Genomic DNA, 14679 nt, shown 5'->3' with positions numbered 1-14679 from the left:
TGACACAGAGACACAAAAAATTGCACAAAAAGCTTAAAAAGTAGAAAAAAGTTATATACAAGCATAAATGTCCTTAAGGAGCTGAACATTATGATAGTTGAATGGTTTTTGTAGCACAAAGTAGAGGAGTTGAAAACAACCGAAAAAATGGCAGAAGAATAAGAATAACTAGAAAAGCAATTTCTGAAGACATTGCAGTGTGAATGCTGTCTGCTGAATGGCTTGCGCTAAACTGAATTGCGGGCTTGAATAAAGTTGAATAGTACAAATGTATGAAAGAAGTGGAAAGTTTTGTTGAAAAGCTGACGCTAAACTGAATTGCTGTCTTGAACAAATTTGAATAGTACAAATGTATGAAAGATGTGGAAGGTTTTAAGGACTGTTGAAAAGCTGACGCTCCACTGCATTGCTGGCTTTAATGTGCAGAATGTAGCTGAAGGATCAATCTTGGAAACATGGGAAATGTTCTAAAGAATATGAATAAGATTTTACAGTTGAATAAAATTCAAACTGCACTGATAAATGTAGAACATTTTAAGGTTTGAATGTAGTTTTTAGCTGAAAGCCATGAAGAAGTTAAAGAAATGTGAAAACTCCCGCAAGCGTTGTGAAGATAAGACCTGAAATATTTAGAAAGGCTGTATGAAAGGTGACATAAGCATATCAGCTCCAACAGGAGGTCCTGGGTGAGCAGAATGACTCCACAGTGTTTAGTGTGGAGTTGCACAGATTGATGGGGATGGGTGCAGCAGGCCTCTTGCTGGAATACCCGCCCATCTCCACTGTCTTCAGAAAATTGTGGTCCACATTGATCTGGCTGCTCCAGGACCCCAGATGGTCAATCTCCCACCTGTGGGCAGACTTATCCCCACAAGAGATGAGCCCAGTGAAGGTGGTGTCCTCTGCACACTTTAGAAGTTTGGTGGTTTGGTGAGTGGAGGTGCAGTTGTTGGTGTTCAGGGAGGATAGCAGAGGGGAAAGAACACGGCCTTGAGGGAAAACAGTGGTGACTGTCCTGGAGTCAGAAACATGTTTTCCCAGCTTCACATGCCGCTTGCTGCTGGACAGTAAGTCTGTGATACAGCTGCAGGCATGATCCACAAGTGATCCATGAGTCCACAAACAGGATCCTGGTGTAGTCTCCTGGAGAGTCCAGGTGCTGGAGGATGTAGTGAAGGGCCATGTTTACTGAGTTGTCTGCATTACATCATTACATCATCTCAATCAGCTATGTGCTGAGCCAACATTCCCAGGTTTCCATGGCAATACTAAAAGCTGTCTGACTTTGACAGGCTTAGACAGCTGCTCTTATTGACTTTTAACCTAAAGCACAGAACCTCCTACAGAACAGATACAGGTAACAGGTAACTCCCAGTGCCAAAGTAAACATATTGTTAGAGAGATAAGAACCTCAAGAAGATGATGCCCAAGATTTGTGTGTTTACTGTCAAAAATGGCTTCACAGCAGCAGTATAGAAGTGTCCACCTTTCAGCATCTTTCCTGAAAGTGCAGCACATTTTTAGTATGGGAGTCTATGTGGCAGTTGAGTGGGACTCCTCTCACTCTCAAGCCAACTGTACCAGCTGTGAAAGTCTGTTTGCTTTCAAAGTTGGACATGAGCAGCAGAACAAGTTTTCCTACAACTTGTGAAAAAATTACGTATGTAGAGTGAAAATTGTAGGAGATACAGCGAGTTGAAGACAAATTTTTCAGAATATTTTGAAGTGAATTCCCACTGTGTCAGTTGGTCCCCTCACTCTAACTCCCAACATTCCACCCCTTCCGCTCCCATTATAAACTCAGAAAACAGGCTGACAACGACATGAAACTTGAATTGACATTGTGTAAAAAGTATAAGAGATGTGAAAAAGTTGAATTCACTGGAAAGAGTCCAAAGTTTTGTGAACGTTTTAAAGGTGGAATGGCGTTTCTTCGTGAATGTATGAACTGGTGGGAAGAGGTTGAAGATCAGTGAGTTTGAATAGGATTTGAAAGTTGAATAATACAAAGATAGAAGGAAAGATGTGGAATCTTTTCTATTTGGATGGAGTTTCTACACTGTTAGAAATTACCAGCATTTCACAATAATTAAAAGTATTATTTTACAGTAACTTGTTGTAAATGAGTTTCCCTGTAATATCCCGATGAATACCTGTAAAAACTACAGTATCCTTGGATTTTACAGCATTTAACTCTTATTTTACAGTAAAATCTTGCAATCTAAAACCTGCTGTTATATCACAACAAGATCTGTAATATCACAGCAACACAGTGAAAAAATTAAGGATTTCACAGCATTAAACAGTATTATTACAGTGTGCCCTTGGAAGTCACATGACATAACTGAACTGTTTTGAACTGAAGGCTCCGTCGTGTCCCTCTTCTATTCCGGGCTGAATGGAGAAGGTGAGCAGCATGCATGTTTGCAGCACTTACACCCATGTTATTTTAATATGATAATAATATTTACTTTCAAATAAATGTTTATCACATGACTCAGTTCACATTTTGTTAGCAAGTGCCCGGAATTGTTGAAAGTTCTCTCACAGCATTTGCTAATAGTAGTAATGTTAGTAATGAGGAGAGTTTCGCTACAGTTTTTCATGTCACTATCCCCGTTTAGACAAATCTGGTGTTTGTAAAGTTTATAAAACCAATGATGGGACAAACATTACTATTTATGTGTGCACATTTCTGTAATTAGTCAAGGTTATCATAGATTAGCATTGCTAACTGTTAGCTGTTTAACTTTAATAACTTAGTGATTCAAACAGTGATTCACCGTCAAAAAAAGATAGTGATTCAAACAACACAAAATCACTGTCCAGAACTTTCTCATTCACGGTTCCATGCTGGTGGAATGATCTTTCCACCCTCATCCGGAATGCACAATCCAGGTCCATGAAAAAATATTTTTCCAGCGGATATCCTAGTTACAACATGACTGAGCTAACTGGAGTAAGTTAGTCTCATGTCGTGTTCGACAACGGGAGGGTTTTAACACTGGAGTTCCCACTTGTCCTGATATGAATGAATAATAATTGTAAAAGTTGTAAATGCACTTTACATTGAGTGAGCAATCTCAAAGTGCTACAGTAAAAAAACACTATAGATATACCACTATCATTTTTGACATACGGCTAAAATTAAATGAAAATCAATTATCATAATCTGCATTCAAACTGAAATTCTTATTGTTGGTTGTCTTTGTGTAATTTCTCCTTTTTCTTTTCTTTTCTTTCCAGGTCATCCTGTTCAGTGTCAGGCTAAGAGTGAGGAGAAATAGATTAGGTAGGTGACTAGTTAACATGCATCCACAATGTTCAACTGTAAATTCGTTGGCTGTGAGCATGTGTCTGAGAATGTGTGTAACTATGTTTAGCACACAAAACTGCATAGCAATGCCCCCAATTATCACTACCAGTGTGGGGTGCCTGACTGCTCACGAAGGTACAGAAAACACACGGGACTGCAAATTCATATGTATAGGCAGCACAGGTCCTACCTGCAGGCTGCTGGGCCTATACTGCCTGACACATCAGCTCTTACACCCTTGAAATGTCTGCTTGAGGCTTGTGCATTTAAGTGTGACACTTTGGCCTCTCTTATTAAACATTTGAAGACGCACATAAGGGGAGGAATGGTAACTAGATGTCCATTTAGAGGTTGTGATTGCACGTTCACACACGTGATGACTTTTGCTTCACATATTTCCAGAAAACATAGATGTGCATCATGTGCAGTATTCAGAGGCTGCCGAGGAACACGCAGCACCTGAAAGTAGTCCCCGTTGCATTCTACGGGGACTATTTTCACGTGCTGCGTAATATCACTGCGCCCATGGTACGTTTGCAACGTTCCTTGATTATTACGCCAGAATGAGAGTATAGTTCCATGTCAAATCAGCCTAGAAAATTGCCATGTTTCATTTTGCGCTAGTTTTATTGCACGTTCTAACTTGAGAAGAGACAACTTTTAAATAGGAAAAATTCCGGAAATCTTAGTCATTTTGAGGGTGAGATGCTAATGGTCTAATCCGATCCAATGATCTATGCTAGACTGGAGCTATACGTGGTATTGCTTAATTCCCCAAATAGTGGAATATCCCTTTAATTAGTTTGATAAAATACACCTGTGTTTACAAAACTATTACACTGTAACATAACTTCTGTGGGATGGGTCTATTTAAACAGTCACAACAGGGAATCGAACTGCTGACCCTTCAGTCATGAGACGACTTGCTCCAACTTCTGAGCTATAACTGTCCCCAATAGTATTGTTACCCTGTGATGCCCACTCCTAGGTGTGTCAGGTGGGGCCCAGCAGATTGGCCAGAGGGGGAGACCGAGGCAACGTTGGAGAATATGAAGAGGGATCTGCTGAACATCTACTCAGGCATGCCATCTACTCTCTTTTTGGGTAATTTTGTTTAGACTTTAGTAATTGGTCAAGATCTTAACACTGTGTGTGTTGGGCGGCTACAAGACCAAATTGTTACTTGGGTACTAACAATACATTTGTATGTCTATATACACAGAGGAAGGAATGAGTGGGGCAGGGAGAGCAGAACCAATGATGGAAAAGACATACGTCATCCTGCGGAAATACCTTAACAAAGTGCCTGCTGCAGCGATGTCTGAGATCAAACAGGAATGGCCATTTCTCTTCTCTCAGAAATGCCTATTCTCACACTTTGGCCTCCTGACGGACGTCGATGTCCTTCAGAAGCTACAGGAGGCAATTAGTCGACGAGGACAGACCATCCTGGATTACTGTGCAACACTGGACAACCCCAAGATCCGTGATGTTCTGGCCTGCTATGATCCAGACTCTGACAAGGCTGCCTGCATCCTGCTGCTCCTAATGTTGTACTTCAAAGAGCCGAAAGAGAGTTTGATGCTTGAAGTTGATGTAAGATTTTTTTATTCAAATATTTAAAATGCTAAATGTGTGATTACATTATCAACATTTACCTTGCATGATTTACTACCTCTGACCAATGAACAATATTTATCCTTTATCCTAAATCCATGCTATTGTGTGTTAACTATACTACAGCCATGTGCCACTGCTGTGTACGTCAATACTGCAGAACTCCCCAGCACCCCCTGCTTGATCATTCAAGGTAATGTTACTTTGATCTAGTATCGACATTTATCGACAACTCATTATTTTCTTTTCATTCTAGAAATCTACATGACCACAATAAATAATAATAATTATGATTATAATTAGAAATAAAGAATTACATTTGTATAGCCCTTTGTGTCTTAAGCAGATCGCAAAGTGCTCATAACACATAATGTTGTATCTGTTCATATCAGGTGACATGATGAAGCCCTCTGGATGGCTTATATCCATCGAGGGACATGTCGTGATGGGCCCACACCCTTTCTTTTTACATGGAGTAGCTGCTTTCTTCAGCAGCTATTACGTCTTCAACCTTGAGTATCCTGCCTCTGGATCGTCGACGCTGGAGTTCATTCAAAGGTATTTTATAAAGATCACATTTAATCTTGTAATTCACATTATAGTACAGGCTTCTTGAGGTCTAAAATGCTGACAAACGAGGTACCTGAGGCTAGCCTGGTAAGACCATCCTGATCTTGCAAACTCATTCAATTTCGCTCTGCAGATCAGTCTGGTTTTCTACACGTTATGCTGACAAATACCTGCTGGTCCAATCACAGTTATTTATTTTGTTTTGGGGCAGGCTATGTGATGATGATTTCGAAACGTCTATTGCGAAATGCGAATGTATTGAATGAAGTAGATTAAATTTTCTTTAAAAGCAGAACAAAATGCTCTCAGGCCCTTAATTGAAAAGGATGTGTTTGTCATACTTGCAACAGGTTTTGGTTTTAATTTACCAACTGGGCAATTGCGTGAAGATGCATTTCAGTGGCGGCGCAACTTGATATGGCCTCTCATAGTAGAAAATCAACCACTTTGCCTCAGGCAAACCTAACCAAATTATGGTGAGAGTACGATCTAACAAGTTTGGATTTTAAATCTATTAGGGTTTGATGTGGGGAAAAAGCACAGCAAAAAGCGCACCTTGATAAATGCTGTCTGCAATACATACTGTAAGTCTATTTAAAACTGAAACTATCTTTGCTTATTAACAGGTGCTTCCTGGGCATCAATCCTGAAAGAGGCTCAAAGACCAAGAAGCGGACAACAATGAACCCTCATGTGAGCACCCTTTTGAGGAAACTTATTGACTTTGAGTGGGCATCATAGTTTTTGTTTTTTGCAGCGGTAGTTGTCAGGCTCAGTTTTGAGTAGCCTTGTTCTTTTTGTAATTTTTCAAGACAACTTTGCACTACAAGATTTTTACACAATGCTGTTGCATGTGGACTCATTATAATGTTTGAGACTGAGAGGAGCGCCTCACCCCTTTAAGACATTCCTTCATCGCTCTCTCCCTTGCTCTCTTATATTGCCATGAAGGCCTCATTCCCATCCTGTCCATTACTGTTATTGTGACACAGCTAGTTGAATAGTTGAATTGTGAAACAGGTAGTTGAATTGCAAGTTTGCACAATTTCTCTGCATTTTCTGCATTTTAAGATGGCTTTTATGACTAGAAAGTTGAATTTCTTGAACTCTTGAAGTTCTTGGCATCTGCTGCACATTGAAAAATATTTATTTGTTAATAAATATGCCATTGGGCTAACATTGAATTTACCTCAGAGTTGTTTGTTGGGGGGAGGGGGTTAATTGTACAATGATTGTAAATTCACAGTAAATGGAAGCTTCATCTGCATTACTTTTACAGTACATTACTGGACAATTTTAGCATGACTTCCACAGTATACATTGTAAATTCACAGTAAATTATTGTCAACTTCTACATTACTTTCACAGTACACACTGTAAAAGTACAGGGCCTTGTTGTAATGATGTACAGCAAAAGATTGTAATTCCCCAGTAATGTACTGTAATATCACAGTAATTCCTTTGTCATTGAAGCTGTGAAGTTACAGTATACAGTTGTGCTTTTACAACAATGCATTGTAATATCACAGATATAAAATTACAGTAAATTGCTGTGAGTATATTTCACAGTATATTGCTGTAATCCTTACTGTGAAAATCATGCAAAATTTATCCAATTATTTATTGTAAATTCACACCGAAAAATTTTGCAGTGTAGCTGAAAGTATGAATGAGTAGTTAACAGTTGAAATATATATATATATACACTACCGTTCAAAAGTTTGGGGTCACCCAAACAATTTTGTGTTTTCCTGAAAAGTCACACTTATTCACCACCATACGTTGTGAAATGAATAGAAAATGGAGTCAAGACATTGACAAGGTTAGAAATAATGATTTGTATTTGAAATAAGATCTTTTCTACATCAAACTTTGCTTTCGTCAAAGAATCCTCCATTTGCAGCAATTACAGCATTGCAGACCTTTGGCATTCTAGCTGTTAATTTGTTGAGGTAATCTGGAGAAATTGCACCCCACGCTTCCAGAAGCAGCTCCCACAAGTTGGATTGGTTGGATGGGCACTTCTTGCGTACCATACGGTCAAGCTGCTCCCACAACAGCTCAATGGGGTTCAGATCTGGTGACTGCGCTGGCCACTCCATTACCGATAGAATACCAGCTGCCTGCTTCTGCTCTAAATAGTTCTTGCACAATTTGGAGGTGTGTTTAGGGTCATTGTCCTGTTGTAGGATGAAATTGGCTCCAATCAAGCGCTGTCCACTGGGTATGGCATGGCGTTGCAAAATGGAGTGATAGCCTTCCTTATTCAGAATCCCTTTTACCCTGTACAAATCTCCCACCTTACCAGCACCAAAGCAACCCCAGACCATCATATTACCTCCACCATGCTTAACAGATGGCGTCAGGCATTCTTCCAGCATCTTTTCATTTGTTCTGCGTCTCACAAACGTTCTTCTTTGTGATCCAAACACCTCAAACTTGGATTCATCCGTCCACAACACTTTTTTCCAGTCTTCCTCTGTCCAATGTCTGTGTTCTTTTGCCCATCTTAATCTTTTTCTTTTATTGGCCAGTCTCAGATATGGCTTTTTCTTTGCCACTCTGCCCTGAAGCCCAGAATCCCGCAGCCGCCTCTTCACTGTAGATGTTGACACTGGTGTTTTGCGGGTACTATTTAATGAAGATGCCAGTTGGGGACCTGTGAGGCGTCTGTTTCTCAAACTAGAGACTCTAATGTACTTATCTTCTTGCTCAGTTGTGCAACGCGGCCTCCCACTTCTTTTTTTACTCTGGTTAGAGCCTGTTTGTGCTGTCCTCTGAAGGGAGTAGTACACACCGTTGTAGGAAATCTTCAATTTCTTAGCAATGTCTCGCATGGAATAGCCTTCATTTCTAAGAACAAGAATAGACTGTCGAGTTTCAGATGAAAGTTCTGTTTTTCTGGCCATTTTGAGCGTTTAATTGACCCCACAAATGTGATGCTCCAGAAACTCAATCTGCTCAAAGGAAGGTCAGTTTTGTAGCTTCTGTAACGACCTAAACTGTTTTCAGATGTGTGAACATGATTGCACAAGGGTTTTCTAATCATCAATTAGCCTTCTGAGCCAATGAGCAAACACATTGTACCATTAGAACACTGGAGTGATAGTTGCTGGAAATGGGCCTCTATACACCTATGTAGATATTGCACCAAAAACCAGACATTTGCAGCTAGAATAGTCATTTACCACATTAGCAATGTATAGAGTGTATTTCTTCAAAGTTAAGACTAGTTTAAAGTTATCTTCATTGAAAAGTACAGTGCTTTTCCTTCAAAAATAAGGACATTTCAATGTGACCCCAAACTTTTGAACGGTAGTGTATATATCTCTTAAAGTATGAAGGTTATCAAAATTCTGTTGTACTACATAGCTAAAATACAGCTTCCTCTTTCATGGCGAAAAATGCGTTGCCATGGCAACTCTGTTTGACATTAAGTCACAAGCTTGAAAACCTCACATCATGTAGGTCTTAAGGCTTTTTTGAGACAGTTTTGAGCCAAATCGGATTATCCTGCTAGGAGCAGTATCGCAACAAATAAAACATGTCACTTCCTGTTGCCAGTAGGTGGCGCTTTCACTACGACTGGATATTGACATGTAGATGTCTTCAGGGCAGGAGTCTTATCAAGCATGTGAAGTTTGGGGCAGATCTGACCATGTTCAGCCAATTTACACACGTTTTCCTTTTTTATGGCGAATCATCAAATTGATTGCCACGCCATGCCACGCCATTGACACGCCGTTTGTTTGATCAATCAAAAAAAGTTTAGCAATTCAACATCGCAAGGGTGTTGGCATGGCACAGCCCGCATTTGAAGTTGATCTGATCAAATCCCTAGGAGGAGTTCGTTAAAATAGGGAGGGTGTAAATGAAAAATTCTTGCACATTCAATCCAAAATGGCAGGGTAGTGGTCCAAGAGGCTTATTTTTAAGTGGACATGATACATATACCTGCCATGTTTGGTGAATGTAGGCCAAAGAGAAAGGTTTTGAAAATTGTTAGGGGGCGCTATCGAGCCATTTTTGTGCGCCCGTGACCCATGTCAGATCGTTATTTTCACCAGTTCACAAAACGCTGGATTCGCTTTCAGTGGGAACGCACCTTAATAAGTCTCCTTTAATGTGTGTGTGTGTGTGTGTGTGTGTGTGTGTGTGTGTGTGTGTTTGTGGGGCACACAGCTTACATGTGTTCTCCCATTCAGTAAAGTTTAAAGCTCGATGCTTTGATGGCTCTGTGTGTGTGTGTGTGTGTGTGTGTGCGCACGCATGTGTGTATTGTGTCTGTCAGTGTATTAATGTGTGTGTGTATGTGTTTGGTGAAGAGGACACAAACAGAAAATAGCTTAAATTCAGTCCACCAATCAGAACAGAGGACCCAGTCCTTTGATCTTTAATCAGCTAACTTAAGCCAGCGAGTTAAAGAGAAAAGTTTAAGATAATTTCACAAGCCTGCTACACTGTAGTGATGATGTCACCCACTCTAACTCACGCAATACACACCCATTATAAACTCAGAAAAGAGCTCAAAAAAGCATAAAACTTCGACAGTAACCGTGAACAAACCATAAAATATATCAAAAAGCTGAATACATCATTAATAGATTAACTTCTTGTGACCAATTTACAGTTTAAATCAAATCTGTAGCTGAAAGTATGCTGAACTGGTGAGCTTTCAAAGTGGAGTAGGTATGAGGAGGATTTCAACAGTCTCTCCATTCTCTTACAATTTTCCTGGAAAACCTTGAATATTATATATAATAAAAAGTATTCAAGGTATCAATGACAAAAGTAATAGCACCCCATTCCTCATTGAGCCGGACAACTTGGAGTTTGAACAGAGTTACAGAGTTTCTACGTCAAAAGCTTGCAGCATTCACACCCAATAATAAAGAATTTCGCTGTAGAATAACATATGTTGTGAATCCTTTACAGCATTCACACCAACAACACTGCTGCTGTCGGCAGGGCTGTGTGAGATGTGAGAAATAGGATACTTACTACTAATGAGAAAGGTACTTTTTATATTTGTCACAAGATTTTAGCAATCGGTTCTTGTTGAAGATCTCATGCCTCCAGTCTGCTACTCAAAGCTTAAACTGTACGTAAAGGTACTAGGACAACTTGGCTACAGGACATGTGACAGCTGATATTAAATTGTCTGACATAGAAGGACAACACAAAAACATTTAAAGACTGTCTCCTATGTTCCATCACGGATGTGACATAATAGTGCTGTCAACATTAAAACACTGAGGCATCTTTTAGAGGAGCATCTAAAAAAATTTGAATACTGTGGAAAGGTTCACTCTGTGCACCAGAACCAGACAGAGATTAGAGGCTTCAGAAACCTTTGCAGGTGTTTTGAGTTAATTAGCTGATTAGAAAGCTCTTCTCCAGTTGACATTTCTGTATATTTATATACAGAAATGTATTTATTCTAAAGATTTTTATACATTTTGTGATACTGGAGTTTTTATTTACATGAGCTGTAAACTGTAATCATCATGATGAAAACAAAAAGGGCTTGAAATGCTTCACTTTGTGTAATGAATATAGAATATATCAAAATTCACTTTTTGAATTAAGATACGTTAGAAAACGAAGTTCTCCACAATATTCTATTTTATAAATATTATTTACTTTATATTTTTTATCACCTGAAGCATTTATTACACATTTTCCTCCCAGAGTCACACTGTGGATCAGATGTCCCACCGGATGCCCAGAGAGCTGCAGAGACCTGGGAAGCCTCCTCCATGTGCTGTTAGCGTGGAGTGACGTGAAAAAAGGCCTTCTCTCCTTCTGTTTACTTTGAGTTTTAAATATTGCCCATATTTGTGTTATAGGGCCATTTAAAAAAGATATGGTTTATGGTTCACATTGTAATAAATTCTATATATATTAGCACTCCCTGTGTTTCCTACTTACTGAAAAGCTAATTGTATGATTAAACATGAACCATTAAAGCTGAATTCTTGCTAAAGAACATCAGTCTAGTATAAGTTGAAAAGTGAGAATACTCCCAATATGTTCCACCCTCATTAGTCCCACCTGTGTCTTGGTAATCACCTTTCTCTGGTAAATTTAAGTCAGTGTTTTCCCCTTGTCTGTCTCCTGTGTTAGTACCACTGCATCAATACTGGATTTATTTGAACTTTTTGGATTGGTTTGCTTTTGTTTTGGACTGCCCTTTAGTTTTTTTAACCCTGTCTGCCTCTGCACCGAGTCAGCTTTTTCAACTTTTGTTCTGTGATTTATTAAAACACTGAAGCTGAACCTGCTCTGCCTAGTTATCCTGCGTTTGGTTCCAGATCACTTTCCTGTGTCCGCACTCAGCATTCTGTGACACCACTAACATTTTCTCAGTTTTGTGATTTGTTGCGACTTTTCACAAAGTTGTAAATGTTTTATTTACAACAATATATACAGTAGTAATTACACTTTGGTTTCCCTCCCTGAATCTTGAATGGTGTTTTTACTCATACTGGAAAAGCTGAGCGATAGGTGGAATGAGAAAAAAGAGGGGAGTGGGGAATAGGGGCGATGTTGGCTTCACAGCAGATAAGGAAACATGCAGATAAAGATGCTAATATTAACCAGCTGTCAACACACACACACACACACACACACACACACACACTAACAGGGAACAAGTGCTACATGATGTCTCATACTCCTGTAATACAGTATTTTACAACTTGGGGAGGTTGGCTCATCTGGACTAACATACCAAAGTAAATGAAGAACATCTCAGAAACTATCACATCTACCGCATCAATATGACCACTGACAGATAACAGGACAATGTAAGTCTCACTGTTTCTGCACCACAGTCCATTATAAACCACATAATACATGAAGTTTACAAAGGCATTGTCTGGTGAGGATCAAGGCTCCTCTCACTTTACTTAATTAGATAAGCATGCAAATCTTACCAAAATGTCTTTTTTAATTTTTTTAAATACAACAGAAACACAAAGTAGTACTGACATAATTTCAGCTTGTGGTAAAACAGTGCAACATCTGTGTGTGGGAACCGGTGGAGTCGAGACTCTAGGTAGGGGGAGCCGTCTCTTAGTCTGCGGACATGCAGAAACTCCCCCGGTTCCTGTATGCAGACAGAGACAAGAGAGCAGAGGGAGAGAGAGAGAAAAAGATAGGGATTTGGGTGGGAGGGATGAGAAAGCTGAGTCACAGGGAGGTGAACGGAAAAAGGTGTGCTTAAGTACTTGGTGTGCATCGCGGTGCATCTGGGAGTCTTTGGTTTTTTTTGATTGATTTTTAATTTATTTTTCTTTCTCCCACCCCTATTGGCTACTGGGGTTCTTGCCTGCCTGTTGCTGGGGTAAGTGTGGCACAGTCGTGGTATCCAACTCTCACTAATAACTACATTCTTTAACAGGCTTATGCGCGCACACACATGTACACACACACATACAGACACATTCACCCACACGCACACAGACACACACAGTCTCACACATAGACACAAACAAATTTAGGTTGTCCCTGGTAGAATTATTCCTGATGCTTTTCTTTCAGTTACTTATTTAAATTAATTGTTATTATCCCAGCTCTCGTGGCTGTGCTGTGTTGCTTATTTAGTGTGCATGACTGTTTCTTGTTTTAATTTTTCTCTTAGTTGTCATACTATGTCAGCTGTTTATTGCTGCTGTTCGGCTGGTTGTCTTTTACTATTATTATTTTTTGTTTGTTTGTTTTTGTTTGTGTTTGTTGTTGTTTTTCTCCTCCCCAAGCCCTCCTCTCTGTTCTATTGCAGGTTTCGTTGCTTTCTGCAATTGGTGTTTCCCACTGCTTTTCCGTGTTGTCCCCACCTTCCATCCACTGGGTACGTGTCGTGGATAGTAGAGGAAGGAGGGGGGGCTGAAAATTCAAGTGGCCAGTCCGCTGCGAACCAACTACTGCCATAGTAGCCGAAGATGACAGAAGGGGCAGCATCTGTTAAGAGCTGGATGACTTCTGGCGTGGTGACATGGTTGTCGTGGAAGAGGGAGATGCCGTTCTAGGATGAAAGGAAATGTAACCATGTTTAATGAGGTCATGGAGAGATGGGACGGAAGCGGCTATGGAAATGAGATGTGACGGGAAGGACCGACCTTGTGGGATGATCCGGGAGGCGTAGTTAAGCGGCCTAGTAGAGAGATGACGCCGTTTGGTGCAACGGTGGCCAGAAGGAAATTAGCAAGGAAATGCAATGGATTTTCTCGGGGGCAAGGATGCCTGGAGAGACCTTGAGTCGAGGGTGATCCCCAGGAACTCCAGTGATGTGTTGGGGCCTTCTGTTTTCTCTGGGGAGAGAGGGACTTTTTTGTGCAGAAGTCGAGATTGAGGCCGTAAGATGGTGGCGTAGAGGGTTGCGACAAAGGTGAGGAATCATCTATTACTTTAATATATGTTCAATTAATAATAATAATTAATTAATTTAATTCTTATGTTTTATTATTATTATTTTTTCTTATGCTCGAGGTTACACCAACTGCGAAGTAGTAGCGCCCTTCTGGAGAATGTAAATGCTCCGTATTTATATAGCGCCTTTCTAGTCTTTTCGACCACTCAAAGCACTTTTACACTACATCTGCATTCACCAGTCATACACATTCATACACTGAGCCTAAGTGCGGAACAGCCGCCAGGGGCAAATCGGGGTTAGTATCTTGCCCAAGGACACTTCGACATGCAACCAGGGATAGCCAGGGATTGAACCGCCGACCTTCCGATTAACGACCAACCCGCTTTACCCCCTGAGCCACAGCCGCCCCAGGTAAAGGTGGAAAGGTGCCATTAGTCGGGGTGAATGGGAAACACTTCAAAGTGCTGGTGATATGTGCCTTGGATGGCCAGGCTCCTTGCCCTGCAGTGCGGATGGGGGCGATGGCGTGATCGATGGTTGAGTATTGCATTGACTGGGTATCAGCGGAAGTGCGGGAATCACATGAAAATGTACGGCGAAGTGTAAGATGGTACCAGAAGATGACACCAACGGAAACCCGGGCTTTTGGTGAAAAACATGCAACAGGGACGAACACGTTTTGATTCTACTTGATACCCGGCTGTTTCGGTCGATACTGTAAAGGTGCAGAGTAGCAATGCCCATACCTACTGGTTGGGGAGTGATTGGTGGTGGGGGAGCTATGAGAGGCTGTCTGTGTGAA

At 40.5% G+C, this 14679-nt stretch overlaps 1 protein-coding gene across 2 annotated transcripts; it reads left to right on the top strand.

The window, feature by feature from the left end:
* Nucleotides 1-3230: 3230 nt before the first annotated feature.
* On the top strand, nt 3231-6687 carry LOC119887217. 2 transcript variants are annotated; one of them, XM_038698102.1, is made up of 6 exons: nt 3231-3292; nt 4305-4396; nt 4539-4912; nt 5060-5126; nt 5326-5491; nt 6130-6687. In XM_038698102.1, exons 2-6 carry the CDS (start codon nt 4366-4368, stop codon nt 6242-6244), a joined length of 753 nt encoding a protein of 250 aa, XP_038554030.1. In that variant the 5' UTR covers nt 3231-3292; nt 4305-4365; the 3' UTR covers nt 6245-6687. The 2 variants fall into 2 exon arrangements, with proteins under 2 accessions (XP_038554030.1, XP_038554029.1); XM_038698101.1 differs by having other exon boundaries at nt 4305-4420.
* The last annotated feature ends 7992 nt before the right edge of the window (nt 6688-14679 follow it).

The sequence above is a fragment of the Micropterus salmoides genome, unplaced genomic scaffold (assembly GCF_014851395.1).
Source record: "Micropterus salmoides isolate LMB-PRFRI ecotype aquatic unplaced genomic scaffold, ASM1485139v1 Ms_hic_scaffold_406, whole genome shotgun sequence".
NCBI classification, from domain to species: domain Eukaryota; kingdom Metazoa; phylum Chordata; class Actinopteri; order Centrarchiformes; family Centrarchidae; genus Micropterus; species Micropterus salmoides.
This window is presented reverse-complemented; position numbering and strand designations above follow the sequence as displayed.

Excerpts from the sequence above, each read along its gene's own strand:
- LOC119887217 (XM_038698101.1), top strand. The coding sequence starts at position 4,366 with ATGAAGAGGGATCTGCTGAACATCTACTCAGGCATGCCATCTACTCTC. Across the intron at positions 4,421-4,538 it reads GCCATCTACTCTCTTTTTGG|AGGAAGGAATGAGTGGGGCA; the intron begins GTAATTTTGTTT and ends CTATATACACAG. Across the intron at positions 5,127-5,325 it reads CCCCTGCTTGATCATTCAAG|GTGACATGATGAAGCCCTCT; the intron begins GTAATGTTACTT and ends TGTTCATATCAG.